The 23,552-nt window shown below is 52.4% G+C and overlaps 1 protein-coding gene across 3 annotated transcripts; it reads left to right on the top strand.

The window, feature by feature from the left end:
• Window positions 1-8,555: 8,555 nt before the first annotated feature.
• On the top strand, window positions 8,556-23,097 carry ZDHHC22 (zinc finger DHHC-type palmitoyltransferase 22). 3 transcript variants are annotated; one of them, XM_070514118.1, is made up of 4 exons: window positions 8,556-8,837; window positions 9,139-9,275; window positions 15,020-15,559; window positions 20,357-23,097. In XM_070514118.1, exons 3-4 carry the CDS (start codon window positions 15,034-15,036, stop codon window positions 20,620-20,622), a joined length of 792 nt encoding a protein of 263 aa, XP_070370219.1. In that variant the 5' UTR covers window positions 8,556-8,837; window positions 9,139-9,275; window positions 15,020-15,033; the 3' UTR covers window positions 20,623-23,097. The 3 variants fall into 3 exon arrangements, with proteins under 3 accessions (XP_070370219.1, XP_014696379.1, XP_014696380.1); XM_014840893.3 differs by lacking the exons at window positions 8,556-8,837; window positions 9,139-9,275 and adding an exon at window positions 12,675-13,165; XM_014840894.3 differs by lacking the exons at window positions 8,556-8,837; window positions 9,139-9,275 and adding an exon at window positions 14,085-14,222.
• The last annotated feature ends 455 nt before the right edge of the window (window positions 23,098-23,552 follow it).

Genomic DNA, 23,552 nt, shown 5'->3' with positions numbered 1-23,552 from the left:
CGGCTCCCGCTGTGCAGCCGCCGCCTCACAGGGCCTCCCACTCGCTCTCCGCCGCCGTCACTCCCGCCAGATTCCATTCCAGGGAGGGAGGAGGGGGCGGCGGCGGGTGCAGAGGGGTTTGTCTCAGGGGTGGGGGAGGGGGCAGGACTGCGCCGCTGAGAGCGTAGGGGTTTACAGTCCTGATTGCTGGCCGTGATGAGAATTACGACAGAATACAAATGTCATTTATACGCAGAGAGGAAATTAGCTCATTACTGTCTTTGTGTAATTCCTGTTCTGTGATCTTATGGTTATCGGGTGATTGTCCTTGTTAATTATGCCCAGGAGACTGCTAGATCGAGGCGCCCCCTGTAGGCAGGAGATGGAAGCTCGCAGGCAAGATGTGGTAGAGAAGTCTAATCATTCCTCAATAACCAGTCTCCTTTTCTTCCCCTGGAATTGGATGCACCTGGAATGAACACTCATTTCCTAGCCTTCTTTGCATTTAGATATGGTCATGTGCTAAGTTGTAACCAATGGGAGATAAATGGAAGTATCACAAATAACTTCCAGGGAGCGTCCTTAGGCAGAGAGGGTATGTCCTTGCTCAGCCTTCCTTCCTACTTCCTCCTGGTGGGATGTTGACTTGATCGCTGGAACTTGAGCAGCATTTTTAGACCATGAGGTGGAAGTTGCATGCTAAGTGACGGGGAAATGATATGGAAGGAGCTGGGTCCTGATGTCTTGAAGAGATTTACCAGCCCTGAACTGCCACTTCCACTGTAAGTATGAGGACTATACCTGAGGGATGACAGAACAAGGTACTAGAAAGAGCTTAGGTCCTTCCTGAGACTGTAGAGTGACCCTATTGTCTCTGGACTACCTACACCTAGACTTCATTTACATGGGAGGGCAACACATGTTCACCTCATTTAAGCCACTACTACTTTGGGTGTCTTGTCCCTTTACAGCCAAACAAAATTCTGAGTGAAACTCGTAGTGCGTCTGCTTTCTCCTTCCCCGACCTGGGCTTCCCGAAGTAGGAGAGGGGCGGGGAAGACCCAGCTAAGTGTCTCTTGGTCTGGACCTTGTGTAATTCCTGTTCTGTGATCTTATGGTTATCAGGTGATTGTCCTTGTTAATTATGCCCAGGAGACTGCTAGGTCTCCTCAAGTCCTGCTAGTCCAGGAGACTGGACCTTGGAGGGTATGTACAGTGGTGGAGACCAAAGATAATGTCCAGTCACTAAGTGGCCTGGGAGCCAGGAAGGGAGGGACCGGGCCAGGCATCTTTATCCTCAGAGTCCCACAGGAACGGGACGAGGTCCAAAGACTCAGAAACAAGATGGCGAGTATGCTAACTTTTTGCCCCCATGGGACCGTGAGCAATAGAAGGTAGAGGCTGGCACAGCTCCTAGAACACAGTAGATGCTCAATAAATATTTGTTGACTGGCCGACTGACTGCATGGAACTAAGAATTTGAAGAATAGACTGAAGGGGGCTAAAGCCCCCTCAGGATGGAGGGGTGGTGGAGACCAGGAGAGAGATCCCCTAGGAGAAGATGACTCTGGGGCGAGTGACAAAACTGGAGTCACGTGGTGTGTGGCACACCCCAGCTGGGTCAGCAGGGAGAGTCCTGCGTCTAATGAATGCAGGGTGCTCCTGGGCAGTGGTGCTTTCAGCTGGCGAAGCATGGCGTGTTCAGGGTAGCATCTGTTCCTCACAACCCCAAGGGCAGGGTTCTTGCTGCCCTCTTTCCAGAAAAGAAAGCTAGATCCCAGAACTGCAGGGTTGCTTGCCCAAGACCGCTCACTAGGCAATGCAGGTGCAGGGACTTGAACCCGGGCCTCTGATCACAAACATCACCTTCACAGAACAAAGAATGCAGCTGGGAACTTCCAGCTCCGATGGCTCGCTCCCTGAAACGTCCCAGCCCCACACCGAGGCCCAGGGTGTGGTTTGTAAAGCCCTGAAATGAAGAGGAGGCGGGACACGCCTGGGAAAGGGTGTCAGGCAATGTCTCAGCAGTTTGCAGAGCTGGCAGACAGATGGACCCAGCACTGCAGACAGCCCAAACAGTGCATTTGCACAAACAGAAAAAAGTGCCCCAACTCAAGATGCTTTACTGCCATCTACTGGAAAATTGTCATAATAACCATGCAAATCTCTGATGACTGAAGTATGAAAATGATGCCCCCTGGAATTATAGAGTGCAGAACCTGAACAACTGTACAGGGCAGCCCTAGATGCATCTTCTCTCACCTGAGAGAATGAAAAAAGACAGGGTCCCTGCCACCATAGTAACTCAAGTCCTGCCCTCTTCTTTCCTGCCTGGGAGTCCCTGGCTCAAACAGAGGGTCTGTAGCGGTCTGTCTCCATACTTTCATCACCCAGGCCCCTGTGGAATCCATTCATCCTTCTTTCTACTCTGCGCACAGGTCCTGAGCATCCCCTCTGGGCCAGGTTCCGTGCTGGCCACAGTGGCTACAACATGGGCAGAAGTCAGTCCCCACGCTTTCTGAGCTCAGAGTCCAATGGAGGATAATGGAACAAGCCATTAAAACTTGGTGTGATATAGTGGCAGAAGGACACACGTCAGCTAGCCTTGGGGACTTAGGGCAGGCTTTCAGGAGACAGTGACAGCTATGTGAAGCCTGAGGGAGAAGTCCAATAAGGCAGGCAAATGGACAGGAAGTGTGTTCCAGGTGGAGGCACAGCACCTGCAAAGGCCTGAAGGCTGGAATAAGCAGGCAGCCTACAAGGCTTTGGGGTCGGATCCTGGAAGGTCCCAGTTGCATCCTTGGAGCTTCAGGGGTCCCAGGCCTCTGCCCAAGGTGGGCTCCTTGCATAGGTGGACACTGGAGGCAATGAGTTGGGGCCCTGGCTTCTGACAGAGGCAACTGCAGGGGCATCAGCTCACTCCATCCTCACAACCACTGATGAAGAACGATTACTGGACCGCATTCTGTGGCTTCAGTTGAGGCTCAGGGAGGGTAGGTAACTCGCTCAAGGTCACATAGCTGGAGAGTGACTGAGTCAGATTGGATCCAGGTCCGTGTGACTCCAGGGCCTGGCAGTGGCCCTCATGGGTGTGACATATGTCTCTGCTGAAGGATGCCAGGGGGAGAGGAGAGCAGCTCCATCCTCCCCTCCTTTACGCTCTCGGGACTCACTTCCTGAGGCCCAAACCCGGGAAAGGAGAGGAAGGGAGCAGGTCCCCATGTGAGAGGATGGCCCCCGACTGCTACCACTCACTCAGCCTGGGCAGTTCTGCTCCAGGTGGAAGGTGGGCGCCCAGCAGCCTCCCCAGGCATCCACCCTCGGGTGAGCCCTCCGCTCATCAATGCCTTCTTCCTCTGCAAGGCCCGGAACAACAGCCTTCTCTCCCTGCGGGGCTTCCCAGGCTCCTTGTTTCTCTCCAGGCTTCAGGCTCTCACGAGGGTTATAGAAACGTATGAGGGGCACTTTCCTGTCTGGAGCAGAGAAAGCGAGTCCAGCTACCCCGGACTCTTTGGGCCCTTCACCAGTTACTAGCCGAGAGCTCTCCAACATCTTCCTGAGCCCCTGGCTCCTCTCCGGTAAGATGTGGATAACATCTCCCCTGGCAGTTTGAGGCCTGGCATGCAGCCACTGCTTATCCCTTCCTCTCAAGGGGACAACTGTCCACTTGCTATGGTGGGGGACTCAGGGCCAACAATCCTGACCTGCCCCTGGCACTGTTAGAGTCTGAGTTACACACACACACACACACACGGCAGAGGGGCAGCTCACTCAGGGAAGACAGTCTCTGGCGCAGTTTCAGAAACGACCGAGAAGCGATGGACATTCATGCACGTCAGTGCCCTGCACAGAGCCGGGCCCAGGGCAGATCGGGGTTCCGTGCCTTCCTCCTTTCTTCCACCTCCAAGCCCTGGCTGGAAATGGATGCGGCCCGGAGGACTCGCGGACCCCGTTAGCTCCTAGGGGGCTGAACAGCTGGAGTCGTGGGGATTGGACCTCACAGGTCCCGTTCACCTGGAGGAAAAGGCTTTCAGTCTGTTCTTGGCCAGGCCTCTGGAAGTTTCCATGGGGCTGGGAGCAGAGCCCCCCAAGCCTTGAGCTTCAGTTTCCTCGTCTATAACATGAGGCCAGTAATATTTACTTTATACCATCATTGTGGGGTTTAAAATTCAAACAGTACCTAAAGCATCTACCACAACACCAGAGACAAGATAAGCATGAAATAAGTCATAGTTATGATCATGACCCTGGGATCCGGGAGGGCTGGGAGCTGTGTGAAGGATGCTACCCTCAACCATCCAACTGCCAGCCACTGTGGGAGTTTGAAAATGCGGGTACAGAGCTGACGAGGACCAGGGTATCGCTCTCCATGCTCCACTCCTCTGTGGGAGGGATGCTGGTACAGACTTTCTGGAGGGGAGTTTGGCAATCGGGATCCTTCTGACCCAGCGCTCCACTTCCAGGAATTCAGCCAAGGAAATAATCATAGAGCCCCACAGAGTTGTTTGTGCTAGGACATTCATTGCAATGTTGCTAATAATAGTGAGAAATTGGAAATAATCTAAAGTTAGAGATGCGCTCAATATACATTTGGCTGAATGCCAGATGGCCAAATGTTAAGGTCGGTACTTGGCAGAAGTCTAGGCGAATGCCCAAGATCACCTTCACGGAGCAAACGTCCTTGATAAAGGAGTACATGTAAGATTTTATTAGAGGTTATTTTTGATGACAGTTTCATTGTTAATGAATTTCATTGTCAACGCTTAGCATTGACATTACAGAGCAGGAGCAAATACGTCCAGAGTGCCGGCACGTCCAGCTTGCCCCGTGTTGTGTGTTACGCACGTCTGAGTTAATAAATCGATGCTTACTTTCTCCTGATGATGGAGGAATGCCATCCTCACTTTTTCTAACAATTCCTTCTTTTCTTCGTATTCTTTATATTCCTTCCCATGTCGAGTCAAATATTATTTGCCATGGGTATTGCCACACGTGATTTTAGACGTTTTCCTCCTCATGAAATTGGGATGTTGACATTCCGTTTTTAGTTTATCTTTACAAGATGTAAAGAATTACCAACAGGGCTTTTTATTAAAGCCTCTTTGCCTAAATAGAATAAAGTAGCCAAAAGTTGGCTACATTTTTAAAGATTATTTTGTTTAGTGTTATGAATGCTAGTATCTCAAACAATTCTACAAAGATTGGAACCATGATATAGTCTAATTTCTGTTATTCTGCTTCATATTATTATTTTAACGTTTTATTGTTGTTGCCTCAAAATATATCTTCTAAAAGTATCTGGCTGACACGCTTTCTCAATATTTGTATTAGCTATCAATGTTTTCTTCTATATTTAAACACTTCAAAACTTTTTTTTTTTTTTGAGGAAGATTAGCCCTGAGCTAACATCTGCCACCAGTCCTCCTCCTTTTTTGTTGAGGAAGACTGGCCCTGAGCTAACATCCGTGCCCATTTTCCTCTACTTTATGTGTGGGATGCCTGCCACAGCATGGTTTGACAAGCAGTGCTTAGGTCCACACCCGGGATCCGAACCAGCGAACCCCAGGCTGCCGAAGTGGAACGTGCGAACTTAACTCCTGCACCACTGGGCTGGCCCCCTTCAAAACTCTTAATAATTATTTCTGTACATAAAGGGGACAATGTTTATAATTATCATGAGTGATCATTTTACTCTTCCAAGAATGAATACACATTTAATCTCTGTCTGATAAAATGTCAACAAATAGAGCACGAAAGAAGTGATTACAAGTTACATCCAGAAGATTATCTAGATTTGAAAGTAACTACATATTAACAATAAATCCGAATGACATGATGTGCGTATAACAGAGGTTATTATGCTACTTGGATGCAAAGGTTATGTCACCTGGTCACAGGATCATGGATCATACACAAATCCGGGGGACCCAGAACTGACATGAAAGCCGGAACCTAGTGACTCAGTCTTTCAAAGACCAAGACTTAAGATAAAGCATATTTTGACCAGATACCAAGGTCAAAGCCAAATTTTGGTGCATCCCTGCGAATCTGTGTCCGTTCTGTGAGAGGGACGGACAAGCTGCCCATGAAAAACAAAGTTGCGGAAATGTGTTTATCAAACAGGAAGGATTGTCTCACTATTGTTGGATCTTAAACGCTGGATATAAGAGGATGAAAATGTGAGCTCCAATTTGTAGTTAAGGGGAAAAAGTCTGAATAGATAGGTGGTTGAAATTCACATACAAAATGTTAATGATAATTATGTCTGGGTTTAGGATTAAAGGATTTCTGCTTTATTTTTAATTTTTTTTTTTGTATTTTCTTATGAAACGTTACTCATGTGGTTTTTAAAAATAAAAAATATTTAAAGTGCATCTTTTCTGTTTCCCCTTTCTGTTTCATCTGGGGCTGGATTTCAAGCTCGCTGAGCTGGCACATGGTCTGGGACACTGACCGCAGCTGCTTGTAGTGCTTGCTGCCGTGTTCATTGGAAGTCAAGGCTGTGGCAGGCGGGCGCTGCCCTTTCTGGGCTGCTTCTGTGAGGAGAAATGCCAAGAGGAGCGGGAGGGTCTGGGGGAGAGGGGAGAGGGAGGGGGCCGTGGCTCCACTGACCAATGAGAAACTAGACTCTCAGAGAGGCTGGAAGTGCCAGGAAAATCCTGCTTCTGTGCCGAGACCAGGGGATGGATAATTTAAATGTGTCTGAACTTTTCCACAGCAGAAGAAAAAACTCCCAAGTTGTCCCCCAAATTAATTTTCCTTTTCCTCTTTATCAACACAATTCACAAATTTTAGGTGGTTACACAACTACTTGTAGCTAGCTAGGTGTGGCCATGTGACTAAGTTCTGGCTGATGAGAGGTAAGTGGATGTGTTGTGTGCAACTTCCAGGAAATGATAAAGAGAGGGGCATGTCCTTTTTCCTTCTCACTGGCTGGAATATGGACGTGATGGCTGGGACAGGAGCAACCAATCTGGACCGTGAGGCAACATGCTCAGGATGACGAAGCAACAAGATAGAAAGAGTCTGGGTACCACATGATCATGGAGCCTCCATATCAGCCCTGGACTGGCTCCTTTAAACTTTATTAAGTTTCACCTTAGTTTAAACCAGTGTTTTCTCAGGGTTTCTGTCACATGTCATAGAACCTAATCTTAATTAATTACAATAGCTATCACTTATGTAACACTTACTATGCCAGCCACCATTCTAAGTGCTTTACAGATGCCATCCTGTTTAAGCTACAAAACAACCCTATGAGGTGGGAATTATAATTAGCCCTGTTTTACAAATCAGGAGCCTGAGACACAGAGAGGTTGACCGATTTGCTTGAGGTCACACAACGAGTGACTGGTGGCACTGAAATCTGAACCCAGATCCTCTCACCCCAGAGCCTGTCTCTGACTGCGCTTCTGGGCCCTCCCCTCTGGCTCCTTTTTATCCTCTGGTCCCATCTGACACTTCCATCCCGACCACAGGCCTCTTCATGTTAACTCCACTCCCCACCCGCTCCATTCCCCATCTCCAGCAAAAAGCCTGTTCTCTCTACGTGCTGTTCCTCTGGGAAAAGACTGACCGGTGAGTCCATGCTAAAGTGTGAGATCGACACCAGCAAAGTATGTCACCACACTGGATGCGGCTTGGGTGTTGGAAGTCAAGTGACCTGGGTTTTATTTCTGCTGCTAGCAAGCTTTGCGATCTTGGCAAATCTCATAACCACTCTGAGCTCCCATTTCCCCATCTACAAAACAGGCAAGTCAGACCTTCATTAGGCAGGTTTGTTGTCAGGATTGAATGAAATAACCAGCGCGAGGCACCTGGCCCCGTCATCCTGGCACATAATGGGTGGCAGGAAATATGGATTTTTATTTAGTTGAATTCCGCTTGTCCGTTGCTCCCTCTAAGCTACCTTTAAAGGTCAGATATTGAGGTGTAAGTTACATACAGTAACGTCCTCCCTGTGGAGAGCTACTGTTCTACAAGTTTTGCAAACATACAGTCATGCAACTACCACTAAAATCAAGGTATAGATCTTCTCACCCCGAATAGTCCCCTCACGCTCCTCTGTCCCCCCCAAACTGTTTCTTTTTTATCCTAATATTTACTGAGCACCCATCGTGGATGAGGCTCTGTGCTGGGTCTAAGGTACAGAAACAAAGCTGATGGTAAGTTCCCTCCCTTGGGGGTTTATATCAGCTATAAAGAGACAATAAACAACAAAATAAACACACAAACAAGATTATCACAGAGGCAGTAAGTGCTATGCAAAAAGCAGGATTATTTAGTAGCTAGTAGCTGGTGGCCTATTTCGGTAGAAATGGCAGGTGTTATTGAGTTGGCATCTTTGTCATTTAAAATTCACAACAAATTCTGCAAGTTAGCTAAAATCCCCATTTAAATGGAAGGGAATTTGAGGCTCAGAGAGGCTAAGGAACTTGCTCAAGGTCACACAGCAAGTGAATGGGAAAACAGGGATTCAAGCCCAGGTCAGCAGACACGAAAAGCTCGCCCCAATAGCTCCTGTTTTTTTCATCACACCACATTGCCTGTCTCCTGGGCCCCGGGCCATCTCTGCCAGAGCAGCAGAGGAAGTTGGAGGCAGTGGGGTTCCGGGGTGTGAGGTCTGGGCTGCCTGCAGCTCTGCAACCATAACAAGGTATCTGAGAGTCCTACAACCAGCCAAGGGCACCGCAGTGACCTTGCTCTCCTGTCTCACCTCCCTCCTCGTCTAATTGAGCTGTCAGCCTTCCGCCTCATTCCCTCCCGTCCCGGACACCTGGCATCGCAGGGCTCTCAGCAGAGACAGCTGATCTCCTCAGGCCTCCCGAGCCTCCTCCATCGTGAAGACATAAACCGAGGTGTGTCGGACGCCGTGGGCACTCTCTCAGCCGCCTTCCTTTTCTTTCCTCTCTCCTTTCCCCTCTTCTCCCCTCTGCCCTCTCCCTCCCTCCTCTTTTCCCTCCCATACCCCCCTTCTCCCTCCCTCTGCCTCCTGCATGCTCTGAGATGAAAGGCCCAATTAATCTTGCTGCCGCCACCTCCACCACCTCCGCTGAGCCGCACACGGGGCCACAAGCATAGGAATCCCTACCAGGACTGCCTGAGCTGTCCCTGGAAACCAGGCTGAATTGGTAAAAGATCACATTCGTTTCTCCACAGCCTGAACACTCCAAAGGAGGCTCCGCCAAGCCAAGCCAAGATTTCCACCCTGATCCATCATCAATCACCAAGGAGATCGCTGGTGTCACCTGTCACCCAGAGGGTGACATTCAGACCTGCTGATTCTACCTTGACAGGTGAGCTTGGCTGTTGAGCATCCCTGTCCCCATCACATGCACCCTCTCCAGCACCCAGACAGCAGAGTGCTTGAGAGCGTCTGGTTCCCGTGCCGTCGGGTGCCCTTATTTATGTCATTTCACATAAATATCTTACCTAAAGGGAGATCATGCAGGTCTTTTATTCTGCAGGAGTATGTTAGATCCTTGCTTCCTTTATGCCCATGACGTGTTCCAGAAAAGTTAAGTATCGATGAGATTTTTGCATGTTAAATCACATTTTAAGTCGAACATAGGCAAGACTTGCAAATTAACGTGCAGCAAATCTCTGAACCTCAGTTTCCTCATAAGAAAAATGGGTTTAATCATTTCTGCCCCAGCTAGCTTGCAGGGCTGTTAAGAGACTTGTGCAATTAAATTTTAATTTCGTGGGTATACTTTGTAAACCTGCAGAGCACTTTATTCCATCCAAGTAATGTTGTTGTTAAAATGAAAACATGGTTGGCCAAGTAAATTAACCACTTCCTAATGGAAATTCTCTGAGAATTCAATTTTCCTATATTCAGTTGGCTAAGATGAAGGTTAAACCTATACATTTTTCAAATCCAGGCAGGCAGGGATGGCATCTCAGTAAGCCTTCTGAGGCTCGAGGAGCACTTTGCTGTTGCCCCTGGCTATGACTTGCTATCGGCAGTAAAGAGCATCCTGTCTGAAGATGTCCATTAAAACCTTAATTTCAGGGCATCAGTTAACCTTGAGACCCCACTCTATCTTCACCCTGATCATGAGAGCATGGGAGCATCAATAAGAGCGTGAGAATAAGGAAAATCCCCACAGCCTCCTTAGGTGTGGCCCCTGGTGTCTCAGCATGTTCTCCATCCCAAACACACAGGGAGTCGTAGGACCAGACAGACATGTGTGTGGGGTTCCCCCCTCAATGGAGAAGCTGCGTGCTGCACAGAGTTCTTCTCTTTGTACACAACATTCTGAGGCAAAATGGAATGATTGCCACTTGGGAGGGAATTCATTTTATTCAAATAACACCACCAAACAGCAAGATTTATGGCACGTCTTTCTGGGAAAGTGCTCGGCAGCAATCAGAGGCCTGTCTGTGTTCCTGCCCCCTTGGGACCGCCTGCAGGCACAGTCATAGCTCAACTATGAGAATATATGACAAGTGCACTGGAGAGTGTGGTTTATAAATTATTTTCTGACGTTGTCTATGGAGATGAGCCTACAGTTGGGGTGGGTGGTGGCAGGATGCAAGATCAATTGTGGGTGCGTCCTCACCAGACATTTCAAAGACCTTGGAACATAGCTTTCCTCTCAGAGAGAGACCAGTATTCACTCATCAGTCAATATACTTTTACTCAGTGTCTCTTCTGGGCAAACCATCCTCTGAGACGATATGGAGGAGACCCCAAAATATTTCCAACCTAGACCAGGAGCTCTCACTTTAGTTGGAAACGTAAGGCGTTCTCATGGCTAAAGATAAGGGCCCAGAAGAGAAATAGGAGGAATAAGCAGCTAACACGGTCCCGTCTCCTGCCAGGATTGAGGCACTCACATTGTCCTGTTTGACTGTCATCACCACAAGGTAACATCTTCATCCCACTTTATGGATGAAAATACTAAGAGCAGAGAGTTTAAGTGACTTGCTCAAGGTCCCACAGCCGGTAAGTGGCAACAAAGTGTCCATTCTTAGTCTGCTTAATTCTGATGGGGCCAGAATGGAAGTGAAGGTTTCAAATTGACCTCCCTATTGATTTTGTCATGGATAAGCACCAATTTTAGAAAAAAAAAAAAAATTTGGCTGTACTTCCTCTTATTCAATTTACTTAAGAGGTGGGGCTGAAGAACCATGCGCTCTAGATCTGAAGCATTAATGTCCTTTTCTGTTGATAAACTATATTTCTAAGCAAATAATTGTTCTCGTCCGTTTGCGTTTCCACGGCCAGATCTCTGTCTCTTTCCTGCCTGAGTACTCCCTTCCCCCACTGACATCTTCCCACGTGCCTTTCGCTTCTCCCTCTCTTTCCCTCCCCTCACGCACACACAAATTCAGACACACACCTTCCCACCACACACCCAAATGCGAAATAAAATTAGAAATACCATCCGACTCTCAAGGTATTTAGGGAATGGAGATCTTCAATCAATAGAGCCAAAACCCAGCGCTCCAGGCTCCCTCCCTCCCAAGCCAGTGCAAGAGGCAGGCAGAGCTTGTGAAAAGGGCCCAGGCAGCCATGATCTTGACACAAAACAGCTCTAAAAGGCAAAAGACCATCTGTGCTTCCCTATGTCTGCCCTGTGGCCACTGGAACTTGCAGGGCTACCAGATTAGCGGGGGATGACGCCTAGCAAGCTGTTCTCTTGCTTCTGTGCAAGACCCTGTCAGAACACGAAAAGGTTTCCTGGCCCCCTTTTTATTTTGATGTACACTGATAAAATACAGAGAAAACAAAATATGTTTTGTTCATATTCAAAAATCCAGGCTGAGCTGATAAGCATATGGTCCTCATTTTAAGGGATTGCTCTTGTTTTAATCAACCAGTTGAGAAAGTGATGAACAATTATTTATTTACGATGCTCGCCTTCATCCAGAGGAGTGAAACAGGGCAGGTGGGTGAGCCATGACAGCCCAGGAAACTGAGGAACTGGGTGCCAATACTCCTGCAGTGTTTCTAAAGCTCTTTTTACTCCACCTCCATCCCCTCCATCTGACACACACTGGCCAGGGGTCCCCCCCTCCTACTGCGTCTCAGCACCCACCTCGGAATAGTGGAGATGGGAAGAGGAAGGAAAAAGGAACAGGGAGAGGGGATGCGGCTCCAGGCAGAAGCTCCCAGCTCAAGCTCTGTATCTGGATAAACCCCTCTGTGTCCTCTCTTCCCGGGCATCAGAGCTCCCCCTGGGTCTCAGGATGAGGCCGGGTTGTGCAGAGGCCGGGAGCAGGCGCATTAGTTCAAATCCAGGCTCTGTCACTTACCCGCCACATGACCTTGGCGTGTGACTGAGCCCTTCTGTGCCTCAACCTCCTCATCCACACAATGGGGGTCATCGAGCTTCTGCTGAGAGGATTAACAAAGCTGCCTTATGCTAAAGGCTTAGCACGCTGCTTGGTACATAGGAAGGGCCCAATTACTAGTGCCAATCAACACAAACTAATACTCCAATGGTGCTTACCATGGGCAGGCCCCGTTTAAGGGCTTTACATAGATTGCCACACAGTCCTCACATCTCTGTTCTACAGATGAGGAAACTGGAATCTGAAGATCACACAGTAGTGAGTGCTGGATATTCAGACCCAGGCAGACAGGCTCCAGAGTCGAGGTTTTCAACCTCTCTGTGCACAATGACGCTGATCTTTATGGGTGTTGCCCCTGGCAAGCTGAGCGCTCAAACCCCCAGGCTTCCCTCGGTCCGAGAGCGAGAGCGGAGAGCAGGGAGGGTTGTCCGCCACAGCGGGGAGGGACGGAGCAGAAGCATCCCTCTGCATGATGTGGCTAGAGCATCCACATCAGGGCCGAATCCAGAGCCTCCAGCTGGAACCGGCAACTGAAGCCAGGCAGGGCTCCCCAGCTCTCTCCAGGGGAATGAGGGGAGGGGGGGCAAGTCCGAGATGCTGAGAGGGGTGGCCAGAGCGCCGCCCCCAGGAGGGGAGGGAGGGGTGGCGGGGCTAGGGGGTGCCCAGCTGCCATCCCCACCGCCTCCTGGCCCCCACTCGCTGGCGCCCAAGTGGGAGGACGGCAGCTGCCCGCTCCCTCCTCCCCGCACCCCCGCTACCTGCCCAGTCCCCGAAGCGAAGCGTGAGGAGGCTGCGAGCCAGCGGGGCCGAGCCCACAACTTTGCAGCCTCGGGGAGGGCGAGAGCCGGCGTCCAGGGCTCCTCTTGTCCGCGACCGGAGCTCGGTGAGTTCGTTTCCCCACCCCTCTGCGGCGGTGCGGCGGCGGCGGCGCGGGGGTCGGCTTCCCGGGCGTCCGGGAGGCGGTGGCCAAGAAGCCGGCGGCCGGCGGCTCTGCCTGCCTCCTAGGGCTCCGGCTGTGTCGCCCTCCGCCGCGGGCGAGGCCGGCGCCGGTGCTGTACGGACAGCTCTCCGCGCCCGGGGTCGCCCAGGGGGGGTCTCTGCTGTCCCTGCTCCGGCGCAGGGCCCGGGCTGCGGCTGCCCGCCGAGCGCCTCTCACTCCCCGAGCCCCTGTCCTTCGCCTTCCAGGCGCCGCGGCGCATCTGGAGGCTGCTCCCGCGCCCCCCTGGCGACCGGCGTGGGGAAGGCACTTGCTTCTCCGGAGCCCGGGGCCGAGGGCTCTCCGGGGTGGGCAGCGCCGCCGCAGCCCCCGGGAGCGCACGCCCGGGGCGGTGCCGAGTCCCCAGCGACCACCCCCGGGCGTGCCTTGCGCTGAGCCCCTGCTGTAGCGAGAGGCCCGCGCTCCCCACGGCGGCCGCGGGTCCCCGGGGACACTGGAACCTGCAAAGGGGACTCCAAGGTGACCAGTCGCCCAATCAAGGCGGGACAGCCCGGACGGAGGCCTCGTGGCATTCGCCCAGCCTGGGTGCAGCCGCCTTCCCAGAACTTTTCTCGCGCCTCGGGCTCGCCGACTCATTAGCCCCTGGAAAAGTTCTCTTGGGCGCCAGAATCTCATTTCCCGGTGGCTTCCGAAGCCTGGCAGAAACCAGCGCTGTGGAAGGCGGGGTGGAGTGGGGATGCGGTGGGGGCTGCGCTCAGCGGCGGGGGGTCGATCCGCCGAAAGGCTGGCCGAGCAGCCACTCCTGCGCCCAGGGCGGGCTTGTTGGCATCGAAAGGGTTTCGGAGCCATCGGGGTTGTTTGGGTTTCTCGCCCAAGGAGGGCGGGAGGAGGGCGCGAATGGGGGATTTTAATTTCGTCGCCTCAAATGAAAACGCTCCTCGCAAAGAAATAGCCTGGGCAGCCAGCGTCGGAGAGATGGGCTGACCGGGACCAGCTGACACAGGTATTCCGGCTGAGCCCCCCATCGCCCCGCACCGAGTGCCTGAGCGCGTGTGTGAATGTATCGATCGTTTTAATTGATTTTTTCAAAAAGCCAAGTGGCAGAGGTTGAGTGTGTGTACACACAGACACACACAAACACAGATACCCAGGCGCACACAGATTACACGTACAGAATCACACACAAGGAAACCCCACCCCCCTACACACACACACATCACGGACGCACAAGCACACAAACCTTCAAAGAGCCTTGGGTAACCAGTGAGGTTCCTGAGCATTGCCCAAAATGTGTGTGTGTGTGTGGGGGGGGGGGGGGCAGGAGGAGAAGAAAGGGGAGGGGAAGCGGGACTTCCAGTTGGTCATTTCTCTCCGCCCCTACCCCAAATCCTTCGATTTCTCCTCATAGGGGGTCTAAAGGAGAAATCCCAAATCTGGGCTCATTTCCACTGCCAGAAAGGAGCGGAGCCCTAGCCCCGCCCGGTTCCTCCCTACAGAGTGCGAACAAGCCCCGACCTCGCCCTCCTTGTGCCTGACCCCGGGGCGCCGGGGCGCCTAGGTCGCTCAAAAACCGAGGGAGTGGGCACCGGGAGGTAAAGCCTGGCACGCAGGGGTCTTTGCGGTCTTGGGGTCTCACGCCTGCTTGGTCCGGGCTTAGGGAAGAGAGGAGGGATGATCCAAGGGACAGGGTTCGAAGAGCATGGATTTGAGTGGAGCGGACGGACAGACAGCTCTGGAGGAGCGCCCTAGGGCGCCCCCTGGACACAGCGGTAAGTCTTCCTCTCACCCCGGGCTCCTTAGGAATGTAATCCAGGATGCTGGCCCTGAGGCTGCTCAACGTGGTGGCCCCCGCCTACTTCCTGTGCATCTCCCTGGTGACCTTCGTGCTGCAGCTCTTCCTCTTCCTGCCCAGCATGCGCGAGGACCCCGCGGCCGCCCCGCTCTTCTCGCCCGCGCTGCTCCACGGGGCGCTGTTCCTGTTCCTCTCAACCAACGCCCTGGGCAATTACGTCCTGGTCATCCAGAACTCTCCGGATGACCTGGACGCCTGCCAGGGGGCCTCGGCCAAGAGGGCTCCATGCCCCCCGCCCAGCACCCACTTCTGCCGAGTGTGCGCCAGAGTCACCCTGAGGCACGACCATCACTGTTTCTTCACCGGCAACTGCATCGGCAGCAGAAACATGCGCAACTTCGTCCTGTTCTGCCTCTACACCTCCCTTGCCTGCCTCTACTCCATGGTGGCCGGCGTGGCCTACATCTCTGCCGTCCTTTCCATCTCTTTCGCCCACCCCCTGGCCTTCCTCACGCTCCTTCCCACCTCCATCAGCCAGTTCTTCTCTGGTGAGTGGGTCTTGGCTGGCAGGTTGGGCCCAACACGGACTCCCCTACCCCGACGCCAAGTTTGCCAGATGTAGCAAATAAAAAGACGGGATGCCCAGTTCAATTGTAATTTCAGATAAACAATGCATAACTTTTTAGTATATGTCTTAAATATCACATGGGACACACTTATACTAAAAAGATTAACTATTTTGTGTCTGAAATTCAAAGTAACTAGCTAGGCACGCTGTATGTTATCTGGCAACCGCCCTTCCTCCCCCCAGCCATCCTCATAGATCATCTCCTCCTTGTCACCACTGACTATTTATTCATAAAATTGTGGTGATGCAGACACTACCCTGCTCTGTGTGAGATGGGGCCGGGTGCTGGCCATCCCTCCAGGCAGCCTGTGAGGTCACCCATGCTGTGACCTTCCTCTGCCTGGACTCCAGTCTTGCTCACACACCACCCCCCCCCCCCCCAAGGACTTTGCCCTCCAAAGGCCTTGCCAACCTACCACAGTAAGGTTGACCAGGGTGCCAGGCCAGCCCCAACAGAAGGCTGAGCCCTACCCTTCTGCCCACTATGTCTGGACCCACCAGGCTGTTCTCCAGCCTGCAGATGGCTCAGAGCAGGGGGACCCTGGCTGGAGATGCAGCCATATTTAATGGCTCCATCTTCACACCACAGAGCCATGGGACTGGTGTGGGGTCTGACCCTCCAGGAGGCTCTGACACCTGTAGGAGCCAGGCATGTGGGTCTTCAACAGGCATGCAGTGGGGCACCCTGGTGAGGACTGTATTTTATATAGTGTGCCCCAAGGAGAGCTTTCTGATACCTGGCCCAGAGGGACCTGGCTCCTGGTGGCAGTTCTTACCACTTTTACCTGGCCTTGAAATTTGCCTCTACCTCACTGCCTTCCACCCCATCCCTACCCTGGCCTTTGACTCCATCTCACTTAGCTCTTAGAAATGGTGGCATGCACATATGTGTGTGTATGATATGATCTCCATTTCTCAGATGAAGAAATTGAGGCTCAGGTGGGATTAAATGGCTTGCCCAGGATCTTACTACTACTGAGTAGCAGTGTCTGGCCTGCCCCCAGGTCTTTAAACAACCCCCAGCAGCACAGGGAATACAGCGTGGTTCCTTACCCACTGACCATTCAGAGACAAAGTGAAGCTGCTTCCACTGAGAACCCGAGGTTGTCTTGATGGGCCTGGGCTGGACATTCATAGAAATTCTGCTCCACTCTGGGGGAAGCCATCATTTCGATCTTTGTTGGGGCTGCAGTCCGGTCCTTCACAGGTGTAGAACTGTCGTGCCATTTAATGGTGGGAATACAGAGGCCCAGGAAGGACCCAGCCGTGGAGGTTTCCTGGAGGTCTGGCTGAGCTGGGCCCAGAACTCAGAGCTCTCGGGCCTTCTGGATCCTGGCGCTGGCATAGGAGGCTGCTGGGACCGAAATAACCAGGACGGGGGAGGGTAGGTGGGCGGGCTGGGGGAGGAGTGTGAGCACAGACAGGTGGAGGGATGAGGAGAGCCAGAGAGCCTCATTACACTTTCTTTTCCAAGTAGTTTTATCACATAAAAATGGATGGTTCCCAAGAGAGGATCTTGAAATGGTTTGATTTGAGATAAGCCTGGGCTTGAGGCCTGTCCATATGTGCTAGGTTTGGGAGACAGAAAGGAAGAGGGGCCTCTTGCTTTGATCTGATGGGAGAACCGAGCCAGTCAGTGCCTACCTGGGGGCCCAGATCCCTGTTCCAGCAGAAGGATGAGTCCCACTATCTTTTACCCCATACCCACTAGGAAAATGGGGCCAAGACTTCCAATCTCCAATTCTCCCATCTCATCTTCCTCCTTTGCCAAAATGTCATCTTTCCCCTTGCCAGCCCTTCTGTCTCCTCCCCCACACATAGGGCTCACCTCTTCAGCTTCTCCCTTCCCATCGCTTCTCCTATTCTCAACCCAAACAATTGAGGGCATGCCCTCTCTCATCTGCTCAAGAGGACAAGTGGATGGGAGTGGGTAAGAAGGAACAAGCTGTTTAATAGAGTGAGCTATCCCCAACTGTGGTACTTTTCCTGAGTCAGATCTGCCACCAGAGCATGAGATGGCTGTGAGTGTGGGCCCTGCGAGCTAGAAGTAGGAGGGGTCTTCCAACGTGAAGGTCGCTGCTGACCACAGGCCCTCAATGGATGCCAAAGAGGTAGGAGACTGGCCAGTTAGATTTTAGAAGTTGTCCTTTCTTTTGGCTTCATGGGACCAGTACAGATTGTGTCACCTCTCTGAGCCTGGTTCTTCTTATCTGGGAAATGGAGATGACACCACCCGACCTGTGTCGTGGCATTTGGATAAGTACACTGGCATGCTGGGTGCCACCGGAAAGCCCAGTAGAAGGGAGAGGGGACTGACATTTGCTGAGCATCTGTGATGTGCTACCCACTGGGCAGGGCTTAATTTGTCCAATCCTCAGTGTGAGTCTGTGAGTCCTAAAGGCTCAAGAATCAGACTCAGCAAGGTTAAGATGCTTTGAGACCATACCGCTGATATGATTCCAACCCAAGATTTGGGCTCTGGGCTGCTGGCTGATGCTCTTTCCACTACACCACACTGCCTACCGGGGGCTGCTTCTTGATGAATGAGCCACTTTGGGAGGGAGGGAGCTTCTTGTCCTTGGATATATATTCAAAATGCTGGGTGATGATCTATCAAAGGTGTTATAGATGCTTGGTGGGAAGCCAGGATGGAGAGATGGGATGGTGTGACCTTTAAGGCCCTTTAGAAAAATTCTGTGATTTTTCTAAAAGAAGCGGAACTATTATTAAATAGTTCAGGAGTTGAGGCTGCCAGGCTAGGCAACTTCAAACACTTCGAGAGAAAGCAGGTCCCCAGAATAGCCTTTTGTAGCTGCTGCATGGGGCCAGGAAAAGGCCACAAGGTCTTTTCTGCGTGCCTTGATTTAGTACCAGAAAAAAGCCTTTGGAAAACAGCTTCTGTCAGCCCAGGCTTGTCCCTGGGGTTGAGTTGCAAGGCAGGCCTGAGCCTGACAGCTCTGATGTTCTCACATCCCAGCTCGAGGGCCATCTTTGCCTGTCAGCATTCCCCAAGCCCAGAGGGCACCATGGCCCCAGGATCCTTCATCCTGCACGTGACTGCCTGAGCTAACCTGTGCTGACAAGGAAGAAGTGGGTCAGAGGAATGGCACAGCCCAATGTGAGCCCTGTCCCGCTGCTGCCCCCATGCCAGCGGAGGGGCTGTGCTCAATGCCAGCTGGAGCGAGCTTTCCATGTGCTGGGCCGCTTGACTTATTCGTCTCCAACTTTGCAAAGAGAAACCTGCTCTCAAAGCTCCTGGGTTGAGGGCAAGGGGAGGCTGCTAGTGAGCAAACCTGAACCAGATCCACATCCTCTTGGCTGCTGAGTCCACTGCTGCTGAGAATGGACATGTTTTAAAAGCCCAACCCTCAGAGGTGTGGAAAATGGAGGCTGGGGAGACCAGGGAAGAGGTGGGCTGAGGCCAGGGGACAGTGGGAGAAGAGCAGGATATGGCTGAGATTTGCAGAGGTCGAATAGGTTGGAAGGTGGGGTCTCTGGGGCAGGTAGCTTCACCTCACTGGAGTGGGTGGTGGTGGGCTTGCCCTGCCTGCCAGGAGAGGGCCTGAGGAGGGCTTTGGAGTTGTCCCTGGACCCGCTGCCCTGGCTATAGGTGTCTGCAGCTGCCAGAGTGGCGGTCCAGCCAAGACTGCAAGCCTTGGAAAGGAGGAGAAAGCTTGATGGCCTTAGGAGTTAACCTTGAACCTTTTTTTTGGATGTAGTCTGTTCGTCTGTGAATGACCATGAGCAGGGAACACTGCCCTGAGTGTGAACCAGAATGCTGGCCACTTTGCATGCAATTCCCTTGAATTGTGCAACTCTATGGAATCATTATTATTATGCCCATTTTTTAGATGTGCCAACTGCAACTCAAAGAGGTTAAGAAACTTGTGCAAGTCCACAGAGCTGGGAGATTCAAATCTAGCATGGACTGATCATCCCTGCTCTGAAGAGGAGTGTGGGATCTCTTACTCAGTGGATGTTTAAAACCAGTAATAGAGAGTGCTGGTTCAGGGGAGGTCCCGCTCAAGGCAGGGGGCTGGCCTGATGACCTTGGGGACCTCTTCCAGCCTTAGCAAACTCTGATTGACAGGACAGCTCTGGCTGAATGTTCTGGTGGCCACATGGTCCTCTTGTTAACATTAATGACTGAATTATTCTCTAAGTCGGTGCTCTGCGCTTCCCTTGAGCCTGAGCTCATGACTTATTCTTCTTGATGACTAGGCCCTATTCTCGATCATGCTGTCACTTCCCTGAGTGCTCCCAGCCAGTGCTCCCAGCTCCACAGAGAGAAGGTGCTTCAGTCTAGACAGCTGCTCAGGCACCGACTCTCTGTCTAGGTCCTCAGCTCACCCCTCTCTCCTCCTGAGAAAAACCCCTTCTCTCTGTTTCCAGCCAGAAAGAGAAGGCTGAGAGAGACGGGCATCTCTCACCCTAAGGAGATGTTAGCATCTGGGCGCTGCCTGGCAAAGCTTCCTTCCCTTCTCTCCCAGGTCCCAGGTTCTCCCCTCTCACCTTAGGAGCCAACAGCACTAAGGAAAGGTTAGGGCAACTAGTTTATCCTTCCTCTCCCACGCTGCAGTGCGGAGATTGCCACCAAATGTAGCTCCAGTCTCATTAACCTCCCTCCCTCCCTAGCGGAGAGCGCCTGCCTGTATGGCAGTTCCTTTACGTGGCCTGGGTGTAAAGCAATTCTGGTGTTTCCCCGCCCCCCATGCAGGAGCTGTCCTCGGTTCTGAAATGTTCGTCATCCTCATGCTCTACCTCTGGTTTGCCATCGGCCTGGCCTGCGCCGGCTTCTGCTGCCACCAGCTGCTGTTGATCCTCCGGGGGCAGACCCGCCATCAGGTGCGGAAAGGGGTGGCGGTGAGGGCCCGGCCCTGGCGCAAGAACTTACAGGAGGTCTTCGGGAAGAGGTGGCTGCTGGGCCTGCTGGTCCCCATGTTCAATGTCGGAGGTGAGAGCTCAAAGCAGCGGGACAAGTAGCAGGCACTCCCATCATTTCTGTGTGTGTGTGTCTTGATACCTCCTGAACATTAGACCACGGCATCCTCGTCTCCACCCATGACCCACTACGACCTCGTGCTGGTAAGGTCCTAGCATCTACCCCTGGTCTGTGACACATAGAGAACAGTGTTGGCTGGTGGATCATGACAAGGAGGAAAAATGACTGCCCAGGCATTGCTAGGCTCCCCGCAAGCCAGCCAGGTGGCTGCTAACTGTTAGGAGAACTCTGCTTTTGTTTCTTCTGTTGGGGTCCCCGCTTTCCCCTTCTGCCTGGCTCGTCCACTCTCTACCATGTCTCATGTCATCACTGCTATCTGCTAGCACTACTTCCTCTTAGCCCCACGTTGGGAATTGGGAGTGAATTCTTGCTGCTGGTATGATGCTCCCAGGGACCTGGAGGCTGGCAAAAATGTTTAAAATTACCATGTCTGAGAGGCAGCCAAATCAGCTCTACCAACTGCTGGAGACATTGGGAAAGGAGGGGAATGTGTCCTTATGCCCTCTGTGCAGTTGTGGGCAGTGGGAGGGAAAAAGAACTTAGTAGCTTGCTGTTCATCCCCCTAAGTTGCAAGGCCCCTTCTCTGGGAGACAGCAGTCAATGGCCTGGGACTTCCAGCTGCTGTCCCCTGTCTGCCCTGCACCCGCTGGCCACCCCAGCCCGGCCCAGGACCTGGCTGGATGCTTCCTTTCCTTGGCACTCTTTCAGCCCTTTCCCTTGGACTCCAGCCTCCGGGTCTTTGCTAGATGCTGGGAAGGGAAGGAAGAAGGGAGAAGGAAAGAGGAGATACTGATCAATGAGGTTGGCATGTGACTGCATACGTGTATAGAAGGGGACGGGTGTGTGTGGTGGGGGGTGGGGTGGAGAGAGATAATGAAGAGTGCAATATGAAAACAGGGGAGGAATGCTTAGGGGAGGGGAGGAGAGAACATCACAGACATTGGGGAATAAGAATGAGAGAGGCAAATGGGTTCCTTTCTGCCCTGTATAAAGGATATTCTAGCAGCTAAAGCTGTTGTGTTTACATGGCTGCCTGGGGAGGTAGTGAGTGCCCCCAAGACTGGAGGTATTCCAGACGCAGGGACTAGGCAGTCATCTGGCAGGCATGCCATGGAAAGAATTTCTGCACAGGGTCAGGAAAGGGAAGAACTCTTCCCACCCCACGATTCTAGAGTCCTCTTCACAACCGCCAGGTCCAGCGGCCAGGTCTGCTGAGATGCCTGTGAGTTATGCACTTTCCTGGAGGGTGGGACATGCATGGAGGGGTCTGAAAATCATGATGCAAACTTCCAAGACCCTACCAAGCCACCAAGGAGAGGGTCTGTGGAGAGACAGGACTGCGGGGTGTTAATGATAGTTGAAGGGGTTAGCATTTGAGGACAGGGAAATGGAGCAGTGTCAGGGGCAGGTGGGGCCAGGGGTAGGGAGAGCAGAGCTGGAAGGTCATGCTCAACTCTGAGAGGCAAGATTGGGAGAGTTGAAGCTGTAATGGGGGAGACCAGAGTACATGGGTGCAATTGCCAGACCAGCCCCACTTATCTGACTGGCTTTGTTTAGGGGCACTGCTCTGTGTCCTGGGGACCTAGAGGACCAGACCCCTGGGCATATTAGGGAGTGGGGACAACACAAGTGCCCCCTGCTGACTGAGTCCCAAGGCCAGTCTGCCATCCATGCAGGCAGCAGAGCTGAAGCTCACGCTCTACAGTGTCCAGCTAGTGGTCACAGTGACCCCAAGTGTTGCCAAAGGACACCCTGAGTTCTTGAGTCCAGCGTGGGAGAACTTAACCCTGATCCTGCCTCCACGCCCCCGAGAGAGGTAATGTGATGAGGGCTCCACCGGCTCCTGCTTCTCCCTCCCATGTTCATGCATTCATGCCTCCTACATAAATTTATTGAGCACCAACTATGTCGCAGGTCTCTTCCAGACAGTGACATACAGTGAACAAGAGAACAAGATCCCTGCCATTGGGGCATCTTGTCACTGCCCCCATGCATGGACTCCCACTTCCTGAAAAATGGTCACTGCCACCTTGGTGGTCAGCAGGGCAGGTCACTTGAAGGGGAACAATATGCCAGAGAGGGTTGAAGGGGAGCCCAGGCTGCCTGGATGAAGGAGTCATTAGGGGGCATCCTCACCCCCAATTCTGGCCATACTTAAGGAGCAGGAGTGGAAGAGAAGAGGGGAAAGGCCCTGGGTGGTTCAGGCCTTGGCTCTCTTCTGGCCCCAAAGCTCTAGCTTGGAAGCTAGCCCTGCCATTCCCAGCTTCTTGGAGCCTCAGCACTGTGAGGCTTGATGTCAGAGAAGAGAGAAAAGGGAAACCTACAGGGGTCGGCTCCGTGCTGATGGCCAGTGGGGGCCAGTGGGAGGCTGCCGGGCGTGGGATCGAGTGGCATTTGTACACATGGTCTGTACTGTCGATGAAGAACATCAATAAAATATGTGGTTTTAAATTGGATTTTCTGTGATCATGTGGGCACTGTTGGTAGCGCGGCTGGCAAGGCTGCAATGCACTGACGCAGTCATACTGGCTGTTAAAATATTTAAGGTAAGTATCACAAAGACTTCTGTTTCAGTAGGTAAATAACCATTGTCTGGACTCCCTGAGTAACCCACCCATGCTGCCCCAGCTGTTCCAGCCCCTCCCTGGGGATCCCTGGCCCACTTCACTCCAGCAATTAAAAGGGCACTGCCTGGCACCTGTGTGAGAACCCTAGAACCCTGCTCCAGCCCTTCTGCCAGTGTCCATTGTGATTGGTCAGGGTTGTGCGGCGTGGTTGGTAAATGTGTGAATATTACCCCCGGGTGGGAGCAGGTCTGCTGTGCTGGAATCTGTGGACCCACGGGACCAGGGGTGGAATGTCTAACCTGGGAACCTTCCTCCTCCTCCCCAACTCCTCCTCCCCTTCCCAT

Source organism: Equus asinus, chromosome 7 (genome assembly GCF_041296235.1).
Source record: "Equus asinus isolate D_3611 breed Donkey chromosome 7, EquAss-T2T_v2, whole genome shotgun sequence".
NCBI lineage: Eukaryota > Metazoa > Chordata > Mammalia > Perissodactyla > Equidae > Equus > Equus asinus.
The sequence above is the reverse complement of the archived record's forward strand: the minus strand, read 5'-3'. Positions and strand labels throughout refer to the sequence as shown.